This window comes from Scyliorhinus canicula, chromosome 6, assembly GCF_902713615.1.
Source record: "Scyliorhinus canicula chromosome 6, sScyCan1.1, whole genome shotgun sequence".
In the NCBI taxonomy this organism is placed as follows: Eukaryota; Metazoa; Chordata; class Chondrichthyes; order Carcharhiniformes; family Scyliorhinidae; genus Scyliorhinus; species Scyliorhinus canicula.
Window position 1 is genome coordinate 112,555,188 of NC_052151.1, and position 15,657 is coordinate 112,570,844.

The 15,657-nt window shown below is 47.1% G+C and overlaps 1 protein-coding gene across 2 annotated transcripts in view; it reads left to right on the forward strand.

Moving 5' to 3' along the window:
• The window catches only part of pfn4 (profilin family member 4), a 51,202-nt gene extending 36,879 nt beyond the window's left edge, over positions 1-14,323 (forward strand). For both annotated transcript variants that reach the window (XM_038799903.1, XM_038799905.1), the window contains exons 4-5: positions 8,827-8,932; positions 14,007-14,323. In XM_038799903.1, coding sequence (XP_038655831.1) covers positions 8,827-8,932; positions 14,007-14,035 — 135 coding nt within the window. In that variant the 3' untranslated portion in view covers positions 14,036-14,323. The remainder of the gene's footprint in view (positions 1-8,826; positions 8,933-14,006) is intronic.
• Positions 14,324-15,657: the final 1,334 nt, after the last annotated feature.

Genomic DNA, 15,657 nt, shown 5'->3' on the forward strand with positions numbered 1-15,657 from the left:
TTCGGACACGACTGGTCCAACGTGACTGCGTTGAGTTGCGGGTAGTCGGCGGCTCGCTCAGCTGTGCTGGAGTGGCACCGTGATGACTGTCCGCTGAGGTCGTAGTCGTCGACGTTCGGTTCGGTTGATGGCCAAGGTGGCGGCCCCCGTTGATTGCACGTGGCGAGTGCTGAAGAAGATGGCCTCCAAGGTGGCGGCCCCCATGAGTCTCACATGTCGGGTGGAGGCGGAGTCGGCAGACACGCTGCAGCATTACGGGGCCTGCGGGGGTGTGAGTTTGGGAGGCGAGTGCTCTGGACTGCGGGGGAGTTTGGAGTTTTCGACCTTGCCAGACATACTCGGCATAGTGTTCTTTGCGATCGCAGCTGCTGCAGGTCGCGTTGCGGGCCGGGCAGTGCTGCCGTGGGTGCTGGGGCTGGCCACAAAAATGGCACGCTGGTGCTGCATAGTGAGTGGGTGGCCGCGCGGCGCAGGCCTGGGGCAGTCGCTGGTCGGGGGCCCACGATGGGGTCGCTTGGTCCGCGGGGAATGAGTTCAAACTGCGGAACGCGACCTCCATTGTCGTGGCTAACTCTACGGTGTCTTCCAAGTTCTGGGCCCCTTTTTCAAGCAATCGCTGGCGCACATAGTTGGACCTGAGCCCTGCAACGTATACATCACGTACAGCGAGTTCTATATGCTGGGAGGCTGTAACAGCCTGAAAATTGCAGTCCCGAGCAAGGGCTTTTAGATCGCGCAGAAAGTCTCCTGTCGACTCTGCGGGGCGCTGGCGGCGGGTCGTGAAAATGTGCCATGCGTAGACCTCGTTAATTGGCCGCAAGTACAGTCGGTCGAGCATAGCTAGAGCCTCAGTATATGAGGTGGTACAATTGAGTTGCGTAGAGATACGATGGCTCACCCGTGCGTGCAGTAGGCTGAGTTTCTGCTCCTCTGTAGTCTCGGATGTGCTTCATTCAGCCAGATAGGCCTTGAAACATCGAAACCCGTGTCGGAAGATTTCCTTCGCCTCTGCAGCCTGCGGGTCGACTTCTAGTCGATCAGGTTTGAGGGCTGATTCCATAGTAGTTTTCTTCAAGTTTTCGAAGACTATTAAATTGATGTGACCATCAATTCACTAGAGACACGATTGGCAGTCAACTGTGGTTTGAATAGTCTTACAACTGAGCCTGCCTGCGACCAGAGGAACTGAGAGTAGGCTTACGGCTGCAGCACTTTATACTTCCGGTAATGGGAGGGGCCAAGGGTGGAGCCCTGTACAAGCTCCTCATCTCCCCCTATGGACAAAGCCGCACAACGGCTCACATACAGAGCCCACAAGGACATAATACAATGCAATGCAATACAGTGTGAATTACAATGCAGTATAATTCACCACACCCGCACTGGGTGGACCTGCGGCTTGGTGAGGAGAGGGGGCAGCGCCCACTCTGGAGACTGGATGTGGGGCTGCTGGCGGACAAAGAGGTTTGCGGGTGGATAAGCAGGAACATTCAGGATTACCTGGAAACAAGCTATATAGGTGAGGTAGCAATGGCAACGGTCTGGGAGGCTCTGAAGGCTGTTGTCCGAGGGGAACTTATCTCAATTCAATCCGATAGGGAAAAGAGAGAAAGAGCGGAGAGGAAGAGACTGGTGGAGATACTCCGAGTGGACAGGAGATACGCGGAGGCCCCCGAGGCAGGGCAACTGAGGGAGCGGCGGAGTCTGCACACGGAATTTGGACTGCTGAGGAAGGCAAGGGGGGGCAGTCTATGAGTACAGGAGAGAAAGCGAATAGAATGCTGGCACACCAACCGCGGAAGAGGGAGGTGGCCAGGAAAATCGGGGCAGTAAAGAATAAGGAGGGTAACACGGTCTTGGATCTGGGGGGGTGAACGGAGTCTTTAAGGGGTTCTATAGTAAACTATACGAGTCGGAGCGGAAGGGATGGGAGCGGAAGGGATGAGGCAATTTTTGGACCAGTTGAGGTTTCCAAAGGTGGAAGAGGACCTGGTGGAGGGGCTGGGGGCCCCGATTGAATTAGAAGAGATTGTCAAGGGTATAGATGGCATGCACTCGGGTAAAGCCCCGAGGCCGGATGGTTATCAGGTAGAATTCTGTTAGTAATTTTTGGAAATATTGAGCCCACTCCTGATGAGGACCTTCAATAAGGCGAGAGAGAAAGGAACCCTTCCCCCAACAACTTCATAGACTTTGATCTCACTCATTCTTAAACGAGGGAAGGACCCGGAACATTGCGGGTCATACAGGCCAATTTCGCTTTTAAACGTGGATGCCAAATTGCTAGCTAAGATTCTGGCCACAAGAATTGCATCCCGGGGTGATAGAGGAAGACCAGACTGGGTTTGTTAAAGGCAGACAACTCAATCCCAATGTCCGGAGACTTTTGAGTATTATTATGATGCGCTCAGAGGGAGGGGAGGCGGAGGTGGTAACAGCGATGGACGCAGAGAAAGCCTTTCACCGGGTGGAGTGGGAGTACCTGTGGGAAATGCTGGGGAGGTTCGGGTTTGGCGAGGGCTTTATTGGCTGGGTGAAATTGCTATTTCAGGCGCCTGTAGCAAGTGTATGTACAAACCAGCTGAGGTCGGGGTACTTCGAGCTTCACCGGGGAACGAGGCAGGGGTATCCCCTCTCCCCGTTACTATTTGCCCTAGCCCTATGGCTGCTGAGAGCCTCGAGGAACTGGCGGGGACTGGTTCGGGGGCGCGAGGGGGTGGAACATCGGGTCTCGCTTTACGCGAATGATTTGCTCCTGTACTTTTCGGACCCTGAGGAGAGGATGGGGAAGGTTCTGCGGATCCTGAGGGATTTTGGTAGTTTTTCAGGTTACAAACTGAACATGGGAAAGAACAAGTTGTTGGTGATCCAGGCCAAGGGGCAGGAGGAGAGACTGAAAGAGCTGCCACTCAGGATGGTAGAGAAAAGTTTTTGTACCTGGGTATACAGGTGGCCAAGAAATGGGATTACCTGTACAGGCTCAACCTGACCCGGTTGGTGGAGCAAATGGTAGGGGACTTTAAAAGGTAGGACATGCTCCCGCTGTCACTGGCAGGGAGGATGCAGACCGTGAATATGACTGTCCTCCCCAGATTTTCTGTTTGTCTTTCAGTGCCTCCCCATCTTCATCCCTAAGGCCTTTTTTAACCGGGTGAGTAGGATCATTACGGGCTTTGTGTGGGCGAATAAGACCCCGCGAGTAAGGCGATTGCTTTGGAGCGCAGTCAGGGGTGCTGCTGAACTACTACTGGGCGGCCAATATAGCTATGATTAGGAAGTGAGCGATTGGGGGGGGGGGGTGGCGGCATGGGAGCAGCTGGAGGCGGCGTCATGTAAAGGTACTAGTCTGGGAGCTTTGACAACGGCTCCTTTGCCGTTGTTGCCGACCCGTTACTCCACAAGTCCGGTGGTGGTGGCGACACTACGGATCTGGGGACAGTGGAGGAGGTACAAGAAGGTGGAGGGAACATTGGTCTGGACCCCGATATGCAACAATCACAGGTTTGTCCCAGGTAGGATGGATGGTGGGTTCCAGAGCTGGCAGAGGGCAGGCATCAGAAGGATGGGAGATCTGATCATAGACGGAAGCTTCCCCAGTTTGAAGGCGCTAGAGGACAAATTTAATCTGCCGCCAGGAAACGCCTTTAAATATCTGCAAGTACAAACCTTCCTGAAAAAACAGGTAGTGGCCTTTCCGACGCTGCCGCCATTGAGGATAAAGGGTGGTCTCCGGCACCTGGGTGGGGGAGGGGAAGGTGTTGGATATCTACCAGGAACTACAGGAGGCAGAGGAAACCCCGGTGGAGGTGCTCAAGGGCTAGTGGGAGGAGGAGCTAGGTGAGGAGTGAAGCGGGTCTGTGGGCAGAGATCGTGGGCAGCGTTAATTCCTCCCCATCAAGTGCGAGGCTCAGTCTAATTCAATTTGAGGTGGTCCACCGGGCACATATGATGACAGCGAGAATGAGCAAGTTTTTTGGGGTAGAAGGTAGTTGTATGAGGTGCAAGGGCAGCCCTGCAAACCATGTCCACATGTTTTGGGCATGCCCGGAGCTTAGAGTGTTCTGGCGAGGGTTCACGAGGGCAATGTCCAAGGTGCTTAACACACGGGTGGTGCCGAGTCCAGAGATAGCGATCTTTGGATAGTCAGAAGATCCGGGAGTTCAGGGGGCGACGTCTTAGCCTTTGCCTCCCTAGTATCCCAGAGACGGATTTTATTAATGTAGAGGGACTCGAAGACCCCGAGTGTAGAGACTTGGGTTAACGACATGGCTGGGTTTCTCAGCCTCGAGAAAATAAAGTTTGCCTTACGAGGGTCTACACTAGGGTTCTCTCCGAGGTGGCAACCGTTCGTCGACTTTCTCAGGGATAATTAAAATGTCGAAGATTGGGTCGTGTGGGGTAATGTCTATTTAATTATTATTGTATATTCTCTTTTTGCACTATGTTAATATTCACTCCAGTTTGTTTTGTAATTATTGTTACTGCGGTTTTATTATGAAAAATTCTGCAAAACCTTAATAAAAATACTTTAAAAAAAAAAAGAAAATCACAAACTGCAGAGGACCCAGAACTGATCCCTGCAGTATTCCACTGGTAACTAGGCTCCAGGCTGAATATTTGCCATCCACCACCACTCTCTGACTTCTATCGGTTAGCCAGTTGGTTATCCAACTGGCAAAATTTCCCACAATCCCATGCCTCCTTACTTTCTGCATACGCCTATCATGGAGAACCTTATCAAATGCCTTCCTAAAATCCATGTGCACTACATCTATTGCTTTACCTTCATCCACGTGCTTGGTCACCTCCTCAAAGAATTCAATAAGACTTGGAGGCAAGACCTACCCCTCACAAGTCCGTGCTGACTATCCCTAATCAAGCAGTGTCTTTCCAGATGCTCAGAAATCCTAACCCTCAGTACCCTTTCCATTACTTTGCCTACCACCGAAGTAAGACTAACTGGGTTATCCCTGTTCCCTTTTTGATCGGGGCACGACATTCGCCACTCTCCAATCCCCTGGTACCACCCCTGTTGACAGTGAGGATGAAAAGATCATTGCCAACGGCTCTGCAATGATAATACGATCTACTTCCAGGTATTGTACTGGAACCCCCGTGGGCTCCTCCTCTGGCTCCGCCCTCCCCAGGGCGATATATAGACCAGCCACCTGTGGGTGGCACTCATTTGTACAGCAGACACTGGCAAGCAAGTTCCTGGATATCAAAGCCTTATGTTCACTCGTTCTCACAGTCTCGCAGTAAATTGATGGTATATCAATGCCCAACACATCTTCCTTCCTAGCAAGTATCTCCTCAAGCTTACTAGCCTGTTTCACACTTTCCTCTCCAACAATATGGCCCCTCTCATTCGTAAATACTGAAGAAAAGTACTCGTTCAAGACCTCTCCTATCTCTTCAAACTCAATACACAATCTCCCACTACTGTCCTTGATCGGTCCTACCTTCGTTCTAGTCATTCTCATATTTCTCACATATGTGAAAGGCCTTGGCGTGTTTGTGAAAATTAGCATTTTCCAGGGGTTTTTGTTATTGTTTCAGTGTCTCCTAGTCTTTCTTCCCAAAGCTTTCTTTTTTTGGTCAATTAAATGATAAGTATCATTTGTTTAGGCGTGCAAGACCCCACGGATTCGTAGGACGTTTCTGCAAAGAAAGAGGCAGTTGGGGCATTTGGCACTAGCTAATTTGTTGTTTTACTATTGGGCTGCAAATATAGAAAAGTTGCGGGGGTGGCCGCAGGCTCCAGATTCTAGATGGAGGTGGGCTTGTGTAGAGGTTCAAGTCTGAGGGTCCTGGTTATGGTGCATACACGTTTTCCCCTGTAAAATCCACTTTGAGTCTGGTGGTGATGGCCACTTTGAGGATTTATTTGGAGTCAGTTTAAACACCGTTTTAAGCTGGCCCCTATTTGCAGGAATTCTCCCTCTGTGTACCCGAACAGGCGCCGAAATGTGGTGACGAGGGGCTTTTCATGGTAACTTCATTGCAGTGTAAGGCTACTTGTCACAGTAAAGATTATTATTATTTAATTTAAACATATTCAAAGGTATAAAATCATAAATAAATCAGAAAACCTCCTCCACACCTCACAGTTCATGTAAATCTTTCCCTCTTTTCACCCCCTCCCCTCCCTCCTCCTACCCTGCGACAAACAATTCCTACAAACTCCATCCTTTCGCTCGTAGGGTGCCCATCCTCCACGACTTTGAATCAAACCCCGAGTGAAATACCTGACCAACCATCCCTTTCTCAACCAAACCTGTGCTTCACCCAGAGGTGCGTCTCCTGCAGAAAGACTACCCCTGCCTTCAAGCTCCTCAAATGCGCATGGACCAGGGACCTCTTCATCTGCCTGTTTAATCCCCATACATTCCATGTTACGAACCTTACCGGAGGCTTGTGCCTCCACTCCCCTCTCATGTCCGCCATTATTCCCTTCCAGTTCTATCTCCTTTAATTTCGCCCTGAACCGGGCCCATCCAAGATGGCCCCCTACTCCGCCCATGACTCCATTCATTCTCCAACATTGCCACGTCGCCCGCCCCTTCCCAACCCCCACTTGACCAACCCGCAGGGCCACCTCCACCAACACACATCCATTCACCAGCATTACCTGCCAGTGTGGCAGCTCCTGCCCGAAGACTCCTCCTTCTCTGTGCACCCTGCCCTTCCCAACACAAACAAAGACAGATCCAAAACCACAGGTCACACCCTCCAAAAAGAAAAACACTACAAACAGTAGTTGCCACCTTAAAAATGTGTTGCCTCTTAGCAAACAATCAGAACGGCAAATTCACCCCATGCGAGAAAAAGCCCCCCACCTCCGGGCCCCACAGTACCAACCTCTTCCGATCTCTGTTGTTCCCGGCCTTCATAGTTGACCCACAGTTTCACGAGATACAGTACCCCAAACCGGATCTGTCATCGGTATAGAACTGCTTTGGCCTTGTTGAACCCAGTGCGACTTTTCACCAGCTTTACTCCAATGTCCTGGTAGATTCGGACGCTATTCCCCTCCCATGTCCTTCTCCATCTCCCGGATCTGCGACCCCTGTGCCTCCAGGCACTTATCAACCCCTTCCATTGATCCTTTCAGGGTGCTACCACTCCCTTGATGGCCTTCGACCGATCTTCATGCATCTCCTTTCGCTGCCGGCAGATCTCCTCTCATAAACGCCATCAACTGCTCCATCTGGGGTTTTCCAACTTGCGATAAACTTTCCCTCGCCATCTTCCCAATTGCTAATGCTCCACAGGTCTCCTCCAGTTGCTTTGCCAGCTCTTTTACCTTCTTCTGCCGGGTCTGATAACCAACAGATATGCCACTGACGTGGGTACTTCGCCTCCACACCTTCAGCTACACTTTCCTGTCAGATTTCCCCCGCTTTCGGATAAGAAAAACCTCAAACCAACACCTTTGAGCCGGAGCTGCCCTGTGTGCAATCACTCACTCCATGGCCACCACCAGAAGTCAGGTGAGTTTATTTTGTAAAGGTATTTGCTATATGTTAGTGTCTTGATCTACTTTATTATAATGAAAAACCTTTCTGAATAAAAATATTTTTTGAAATGAAAAGATGAGAGAAATGTAATTACATTTGGTTCAGTCTTTTGACTACATAGAACATAGAACAGTACAGCACAGAACAGGCCCTTCGGCCCTCGATGTTGTGCCGAACAATGATCACCCTACTTAAACCCACGTAACCCGTATACCCATAACCCAACAATCCCCCCATTAACCTTACACTACGGGCAATTTAGCATGGCCAATCCACCTAACCCGCACATCTTTGGACTGTGGGAGGAAACCGGAGCACCCGGAGGAAACACACGCACACACGGGGAGGACGTGCAGACTCCACACAGACAGTGACCCAGCCGGGAATCGAACCTGGGACCCTGGAGCTGTGAAGCATTGATGCTAACCACCATGCTACCGCACAGACCGCTTAGCCATCCTTGGCTACGTAGTCCAAAACGGACTACTGGGACCCGATCCCGACCGCATGCGCCCCCTCATGGAGCTCCCAATTCCCCACTGCCCCAAGGCCCTCAAACGCTGCCTTGGGTTTTTCTCTTATTACGCCCAGTGGGTCCCGCAATACGCAGACAAGGCCCGGCCACTTATCCAGTCCACACATTTTCCCCTCTCGGCCGAGGCACAACTGGCCTTCGCCTGCATTCGATCTGACATAGCCAGGGCGGGGATGCACGCCGTAGACGAGACTCTGCCTTTCCAAGTAGAGAGCGACGCTTCAGATGTCGCCCTTGCTGCCACGCTGAACCAGGCCGGCAGACCCGTGGCATTCTTTTCACGCACCCTCCACGCCTCCGAAACTCGGCATTCCTCTGTCGAAAAGGAAGCCCAGGCAATCGTTGAAGCGGTGCGGCACTGGAGGCATTACCTGGCCGGCAGGAGATTCACTCTCCTCACTGACCAACGGTCGGTAGCCTTCATGTTCAACAACACGCAGCGAGGCAAGATCAAGAATGACAAAATCTTGCGGTGGAGAATCGAGCTCTCCACCTTTAACTACGAGATCTTGTATCGCCCCGGCAAGCTCAACGAGCCCCCAGACGCCCTCTCCCGAGGTACATGTGCCAGTGCACAAGTGAACCAGCTCCGTGCCTTGCACGACAGCCTCTATTGTACTAGTCTCTCGGCTTTGAGTATAATTGTTAGCGCCACATTTTGAACCTTTTATGAAGGGCATATCTGTGAGTTAACAATTGTTAAAATTTCAAAACTGATACTGTGTTATGAATTAAGTTGTTTAACAACTGGATGTTGGTTTCTTTCAACAGGATAACGTAGGCCTGGTATTAGTAAAGACAGGATTATATGTTATCTGTGCCACTTACAGGGAAGGGATGTATCCAAGTGTGTGTGTTGAAGCTGCAGAGAAACTTGGTGAGTATTGAGAAACTGAGGTAAGGCTAAGAAATGTTGACCATTATTTGTGTCTGCCTTCCCATTTTTCACTGTGAACGCTGCAATTGTAACACTAACATATTTTTGGTATATCACCCAAAACACCCATTGCAGTTTATGAGTAGGCCTCAATTTAGGTGACCACTGCTCCTGCACTAATAGCTATGCAATGCAATTTTGGGTTCAAAGAAGTAGAGATGACCAGGTTTTAGTAATGTTTAACACTGTGTCTACTGCAAGTAGCAACACCAACACCAGATCCATTCGCGTATTGCCCACTCTGTATTGGACATAACTAATGTAAGGGTCTCCCTGGCACCCAAATGTATATGTACCTCCCCAGTTTCCCCCCCCCCCCCCCCCCCACCACAAACAGGTGCCTATTTATGTGTTAAAAATAATTTTGTTAACTGTACAGAGTTGCTGTTGTTGAGCTAGTGCATAATATCCTTCCAGTTTTTTTTTGTTTTCTTCTCTTCTGTATATATGTATATATATATATATATATATATTTTTTATTCTGTGTACATAACTGTAAATATACTTTGTTCAAAAACCCAATAAAAAATATTTATAAAAAAAAACACTGGGCGGGATTCCCTGATCCTGAGGCTAAGTGTTGACGTCGTTGTAAATGCCGTTGCGTTTTACAACGGCGTCAATAGGCCCCCAGGAGCAGCAATTCCGAGCCCTTCCAGAGGCCAGCACGGCACTCGAGTGACCCACGCCGCTCCAGCTGCCGATACTGGCCTCAAGTGTGCACCTCACATGCGCACTGCGATTGCGCGCATGCGCGGTGGCTTCCTTCTCAGCGCCAGCCCCGACACAACATGGCGTAAGGCTACAGGAGCCGGCGCGGAGCAAAAGAGGCCCCCAGTCCGAGTGGCAAGGCGCAATCGATAGGCCCCGATTGCGGGCCAGGCCACAGCGAAGGCCCCCCTCCCAGGTTCGGAACCCCCCTGCCACCCCTCCAGGCCGCCCTCGAAAGGATGCACACTGAGGTCCCGCCAGGTAAGACCACATGTGGACAGCGCCGGAGGGACTCGGATTTTTTTTGCGGCCACTCCGCCCATCCCAGGCGGAGAATCACCGGGCGCGTGCCCGACCGCCCGAGCCGGTGCCATGGCGCCGATTCTCCGGTCACCTAGGGGGCAAGGAACATGTCAGCCTTTAGTCTCATTAGGTTTCCTTGTACTTTTTCTCCAGTGATTATGATTGTTTTAAATGCTTCCCTCCCTTTGCCTTTTGATTTTCTATTCTTGGGATGTTTTCTGTGACACCTACTGTGAAGAGATAAACAAAATACTTGTTCAAAGTCTCTGCCGTTTCCTCGTTTCCCATTATTAATTCCATTCTCAGCCTCTAAGAGAAGATCAATGCTTACTTTTATAATTTTTACATTTTTTTCCATGGCCAATCCTGCACATCTTTTTGGATTGTGGGGGTGAGACCCAAGCAGACGAGGGAAAATGTAAAACTCTACATAGTGACCTGGGGCCGGGATCGAACCCAGGTCCTCGGCGCCATGAGGCAGCAGTGCCAACCACTGTGCCACCGTGCCACAGTTATGAAATACCTGCAAGTCCTTAAATATCTACTGCTGTTTACCTATTTTCCCTATTCCAATTTAGCCAACTCTATCTTCACACCTTTGGAATTGCCTTTATTTAGGTTAAGAGTCTCGTTTCAAACTCAAATTTTCTCACCCTCATATAGAGGGCGGAATCTTCCCCTGATTGCATGGAGTGTTGGCTGAGGTGAGAAAACCAGCATATAGCTCTCCAGCTGCACAGACAAATTTTCTCTCCAGATTTTAGTGCACACTGCAAAACAACTGGAGGCGTGGTTTTTGCCGTCACTGTGGCAGGATGGAGCCTGATAGAGCCGGCAACAATGGCTCCACAGAAATAGAGGAATCCCAGCCTCTCCCACCGATACAAGGCAATGTCTGGGCACAATCCTCTCACCTCAGAGGCAATACTTCTTGGTGTCCCTGGCGGGTTCCCCTTGGCTGATTGCCATTTTCATATACCTATTGCAGACCCCGTCAACATGACGTCACATTGGCAAGGTAGGAATATACAGTGTGGGATATCATATGGCTGGGAAGCCCTTTAATGATATTTAAATTTATTAAAATGCATTGAAATGAGAGGGCAGAACCTCGATATATCACTGGCGTGGGGGTGGGGAAAATCGGGAAACAATATCTCACCAGCGTGAATCTCATTTCCTGACTCTTCCAGGATTTTGGGCCCGCATCACCCTTTACACTGCCGATAACGCAGGCTCGAAATTCCACCCCAGAATTTGAAATTCTATCCTGTTATGGTCATTCTTACCTTTATTATGAGGATTTTACTGAACCCTGTATCATTACACATTGCAAGATCTAAAATAGCCTTGTTAGAAATGAAGAACCTTTAATGCTGTCTTTGTACCATTTTTCCTATTCTTACATTGTTTGCTGATTCACTCTTATGTTTGTACACTCTGTCCCTTCCTGGATATCATTACTCACTGTACTATTGCCTCATTCTTTCTCTTTCACTTTCCAAAACTCTCCTTATGTGAAATGTTAACTGTTTCTCTCTCCACTCATCCTGCCAGCCCTGCTGAGATTTTCCAGTATTTTCTGTTTGTATCTTAAAATACAATACAACTTGAGATAAAATTTGTGAGTGTTAGGGGTGAAAATATTCACACGAAGGCCTGAGTATAAGTTTAAAAAAAGCAATTTATTATGTCAGAAATCTGGGAGAGAAGGTCTCAGACTCCGCAGCCTTTGACAGCACCTTCTCTCACTTGAGCTGAAGCTCACATGGGTTAATATACAGATTCAAGGGGCGGAATTAGTTTGTATTCTCATTTACATACAATCAATCAACTATATTCGCGTCACACTTATTACATGCAGTCAAATCAATTTTCCTAGCTTCCCACTTATCACATATATGGTTAAAGTGGGTGTTGTCTTACCCACCCCTAACTTCATACAGAAGTTCAAATTCTGTGTCCTGTCTACAACTATAGACCTTGGGATTATCAAGAATACATTGCATGTCTTGTTCTGTGAAGCTGTTAGCGGCTGTTGGGACACTCTCTATACATACCCACGCTTGGGTCTCATGAGACAGTTTACAGGAAATGTGGCTTGTTCAGCCATTTTATATCACAAAATAGCTAACAGCCATTTTGTGTCTTTTCTGATATTAACAGCATTGTGTATACGCTATCTATTTCTACAAATTGCCTCTTCTAAACAGGCATCTCAGCCAATGAGTACCTTTTGTTTCATCAGAACTATTCAAAAGTAATATAGAAGCACAAATGTAGTTACAGGGCCACCTATAATTTATTTCATAGTCCAGTATCACAGAATGCCCTCCAACAGTGAGCATATAGAATTACATAGATTATTCAAGGATAGTCACTGTGGGTTTATTAAAGATTAGTTGTATTTGATAAATTTAATATTTTCTTGAATGTATGAAAAGTTGGATGCATTAAAGACATGCAGTATATTTAGTGCACATAGATTTTCAGAAGCCATGTGTTAAGATGTTTCATAGAGAATAATGTATTTTAAAAATCAGGGAAATGGAGTTGAAATTTTACCATGAAGGCAGGAAACAGTAGCCAGTTCTGTTTTCACGTAAGAAACCTGCAACTGCGGAGAAACTGGTTAGCGTTCAGGTTTTGCAAGTGAAAGCCTTTAATTGATATGGTGACAGGGTTTCCTGTCTACTCAGAGCTGGTGAGAATGGGGATGGAGATGGGTCAGATAAAGCATGCACATTTACATTCCAGCAGCAACCATTATTGAGGCTGCTGATTGTTCTGAGGAAAAGATCTGCAGTTTGAGGCAGAGCCTTCCACAGCATCAGAGGGGAGCAAGATATCAAAGGGTAGCTGGAGGTGTGGCTCCATGCTGCACCTTACTTCATCACTGCTGACTCACTGCTACCTGCACAGCACCCAGGATACCTAATCAAACAATGAATCTCCCTTTGACCCTCTCATGGAGCCAGGATAATACAGTGATGCAGTTTTGACTGGCTCGTTCTTCACTTTGTACCCTCTTCCTCTCAGCAGTTCAAGAACTGACAGCTTTTGAAACCCATGAGCTCCTTTGAATATTCCACCCTGCCCTTCAACCAATTCCTAACAAGCTTTTTAATTAGTTTATTTGACCTCAATTGGAAGGAGAGCAGATTTCTCCTTTTCTCCCTCTGCTCAGCACTGGTATTTACAGGCATTCCTGCCACCTACATTTCTGTTTTCATAGGATCTCTACAGTGGATAACAAGGCTATTCGGCCCATCAAGTCTGCACCAACCCTCTGAAAGAACACCCTACCCAGGCTCCCGCCCCTACAGTCCCATCTAACCTGCCCATCCCTGGACACTAAGGGTAATTTAGCATGGTCAGTCCACCTAACCAGCACATCTTTGGACTGTGGGAGGAAACCGGAGCACCTGGAGGAACCCCCCGCAGACATTGGGAGAATGTGCAAACTCCACAAAGTCTCCCAAGACCAGAATTGAAGCCAGGCCCCTGGCTCTGTAAGGCAGCAGAGCTAACTGGTGTGCCACTATGCTTTGTGGGGAGGGGTTGCTAGCTCCAAAATTCAGCTTATGGGATGAGAGGAAGTGTAGCAGCAAGCTCTAGCTCGAGATTTGAGGTTTGATGGATGCGGCTCATACTAGAAAAGGATTGGAAGTGATGGAGTCCAGAAGACAGTACTAATTTTTACAAGGGAATTATTGCTATTTCAGTAAACAATACTCTTTTTAAAAAAAAGATTTTTCTTTTCAATTTACTTTTGTTTACTAAACAAATTTCAAAAGAAACATTTGATCCAAATAGCATATTTCTAAAAATCATTCCAACATTCTGTAGTCATTGAATGAGCGAAATAGATAATTTTGTATTTTTTACTGTGAAAACACCTAACGGTGTAACTTACGTAAATTGCCTCATATAAGAGTACAGCATGATCATGTTACTATTGTGAAGGCATACCTAACACAAATCTGTTTCCTTTTTTAAGGTGATTACTTTAAGTCTAAGGGCATGTGAAAAGATGAAGGACTGGCTTGTGGGTTTATTGGTGATACATACCAACTTAAAAAAATGAGAAAAGGCCTTTCGGTGAATCAGGTCTACTTCTGAAGATTCTGTGAATATACCATGTATTTCATGGATCCATTCCACCTATTTCTGTGGCATATACAGAGTGAACATTTCATCACAAGATATGTAGCAAGATTTGTAAATTCTTCACACCAGTAACAAACTGAAATTTCTCACTCCAGCTGTGTCTTTGTATTCCTATGTTAATTAAATGAATGTATTTTTGTCAGAAAATCGTGTGTTTGTTATTCCATAAAATTGCACAGAATTTACAGCATTGAAACAAGCCATTCAGCCCAACTGGTCTATATTTATGTTTATATTTCATACGAGCCTCCTCCCATTGTATCTACCTCACCTTGTCTAGTTTTCATTTTTGTCTTAATGTGGATAACCATCTGATATTTATGCCCCTTAGTTTTGTATTGTCTAAAGTGGAAAATACATTTTATGGGCTTCGCCAGCATTTATAGCCCATCCCTAACTACTTGTGAACAGTTTGCTTGTCATTTCAGAGGGCATTTAATCATATTGCTGTTTGGTCTGGAGTAAAAAACCAAATGGGTCTTTGCAGCAATCAACAATGCTTTCATGGTCATCATTAGACTTTTAATTCTAGATTTTTAAAATTGAATTCAAGTTCCACCATCTGCTGTGGTGGAATTTGAACACAGGTCCTGAGAGCATTAACCTGAATCACTGGATTATTAGTCCAGTGACAATACCACTACACAACCATCTCATTATCCACATCTACTCTGTGCAACCCATTCATAATGTTAAAGAGCTCTATCAGGAACCCTCTAAGTGTTCTCAAAGCTTACAATCTTTCCCGATTGTAAATCTCTTCGTTCTCATACCGGAATCTTTTCATTCTTTTAACTGATTTCCTTTGCCGCTGCCTCTAATAATTGTCTTTTTGAAATTCAGGATACTACAACTGCATGTTGTTATTTTAATTTGGAAGTGAGCAAATTTGAATTCAAAATATAGTACTTGAGTTTTCAGCCCCAAAGCACTGGACAAATTAATTCTGCTGAATCCTTGTTTAAACTGGATTATGGATTTTCCCAGCAATTCTGGCTGGCCCAACTTTCTCTAAAAGAATGTTAAAATTTAATATTATTGCAGTTAATAATGATTCCTGGTATACCAGTCTCCTATTAGCAGTAGGTAAAAGAGTGTTCCATGCAGCTCTTAAAGAGGAAGAGGCTATTCATCTTATTTTTATTTTGGTGGTTTCTTCGGCTGACATTTCAGCATAGTGCAGTTTTTGGATATGAGAGAAAAAAAAATCAAGTCCCTCTCTGCCTGTTTGAGTGGACATAAAAGATTTCATGACAGTACTTACAGTGCAGCAGTCAGGTGCTTTGGGATGTACTGAGGCCATGAAGCATGCTGATATATGCAAGTTTTTTCTTTCTAGAATGTGAAAGGGACCATATTAACCTATTAACCTAGCAGAGGAGATTCACTAGGTTAATCCCAGAGCTGAAGGGGTTGGATTATGAGGAGAGGTTGAGTAGACTGGGACTGTACTCGTTGGAATTTAGAAGGATGAGGGGGGA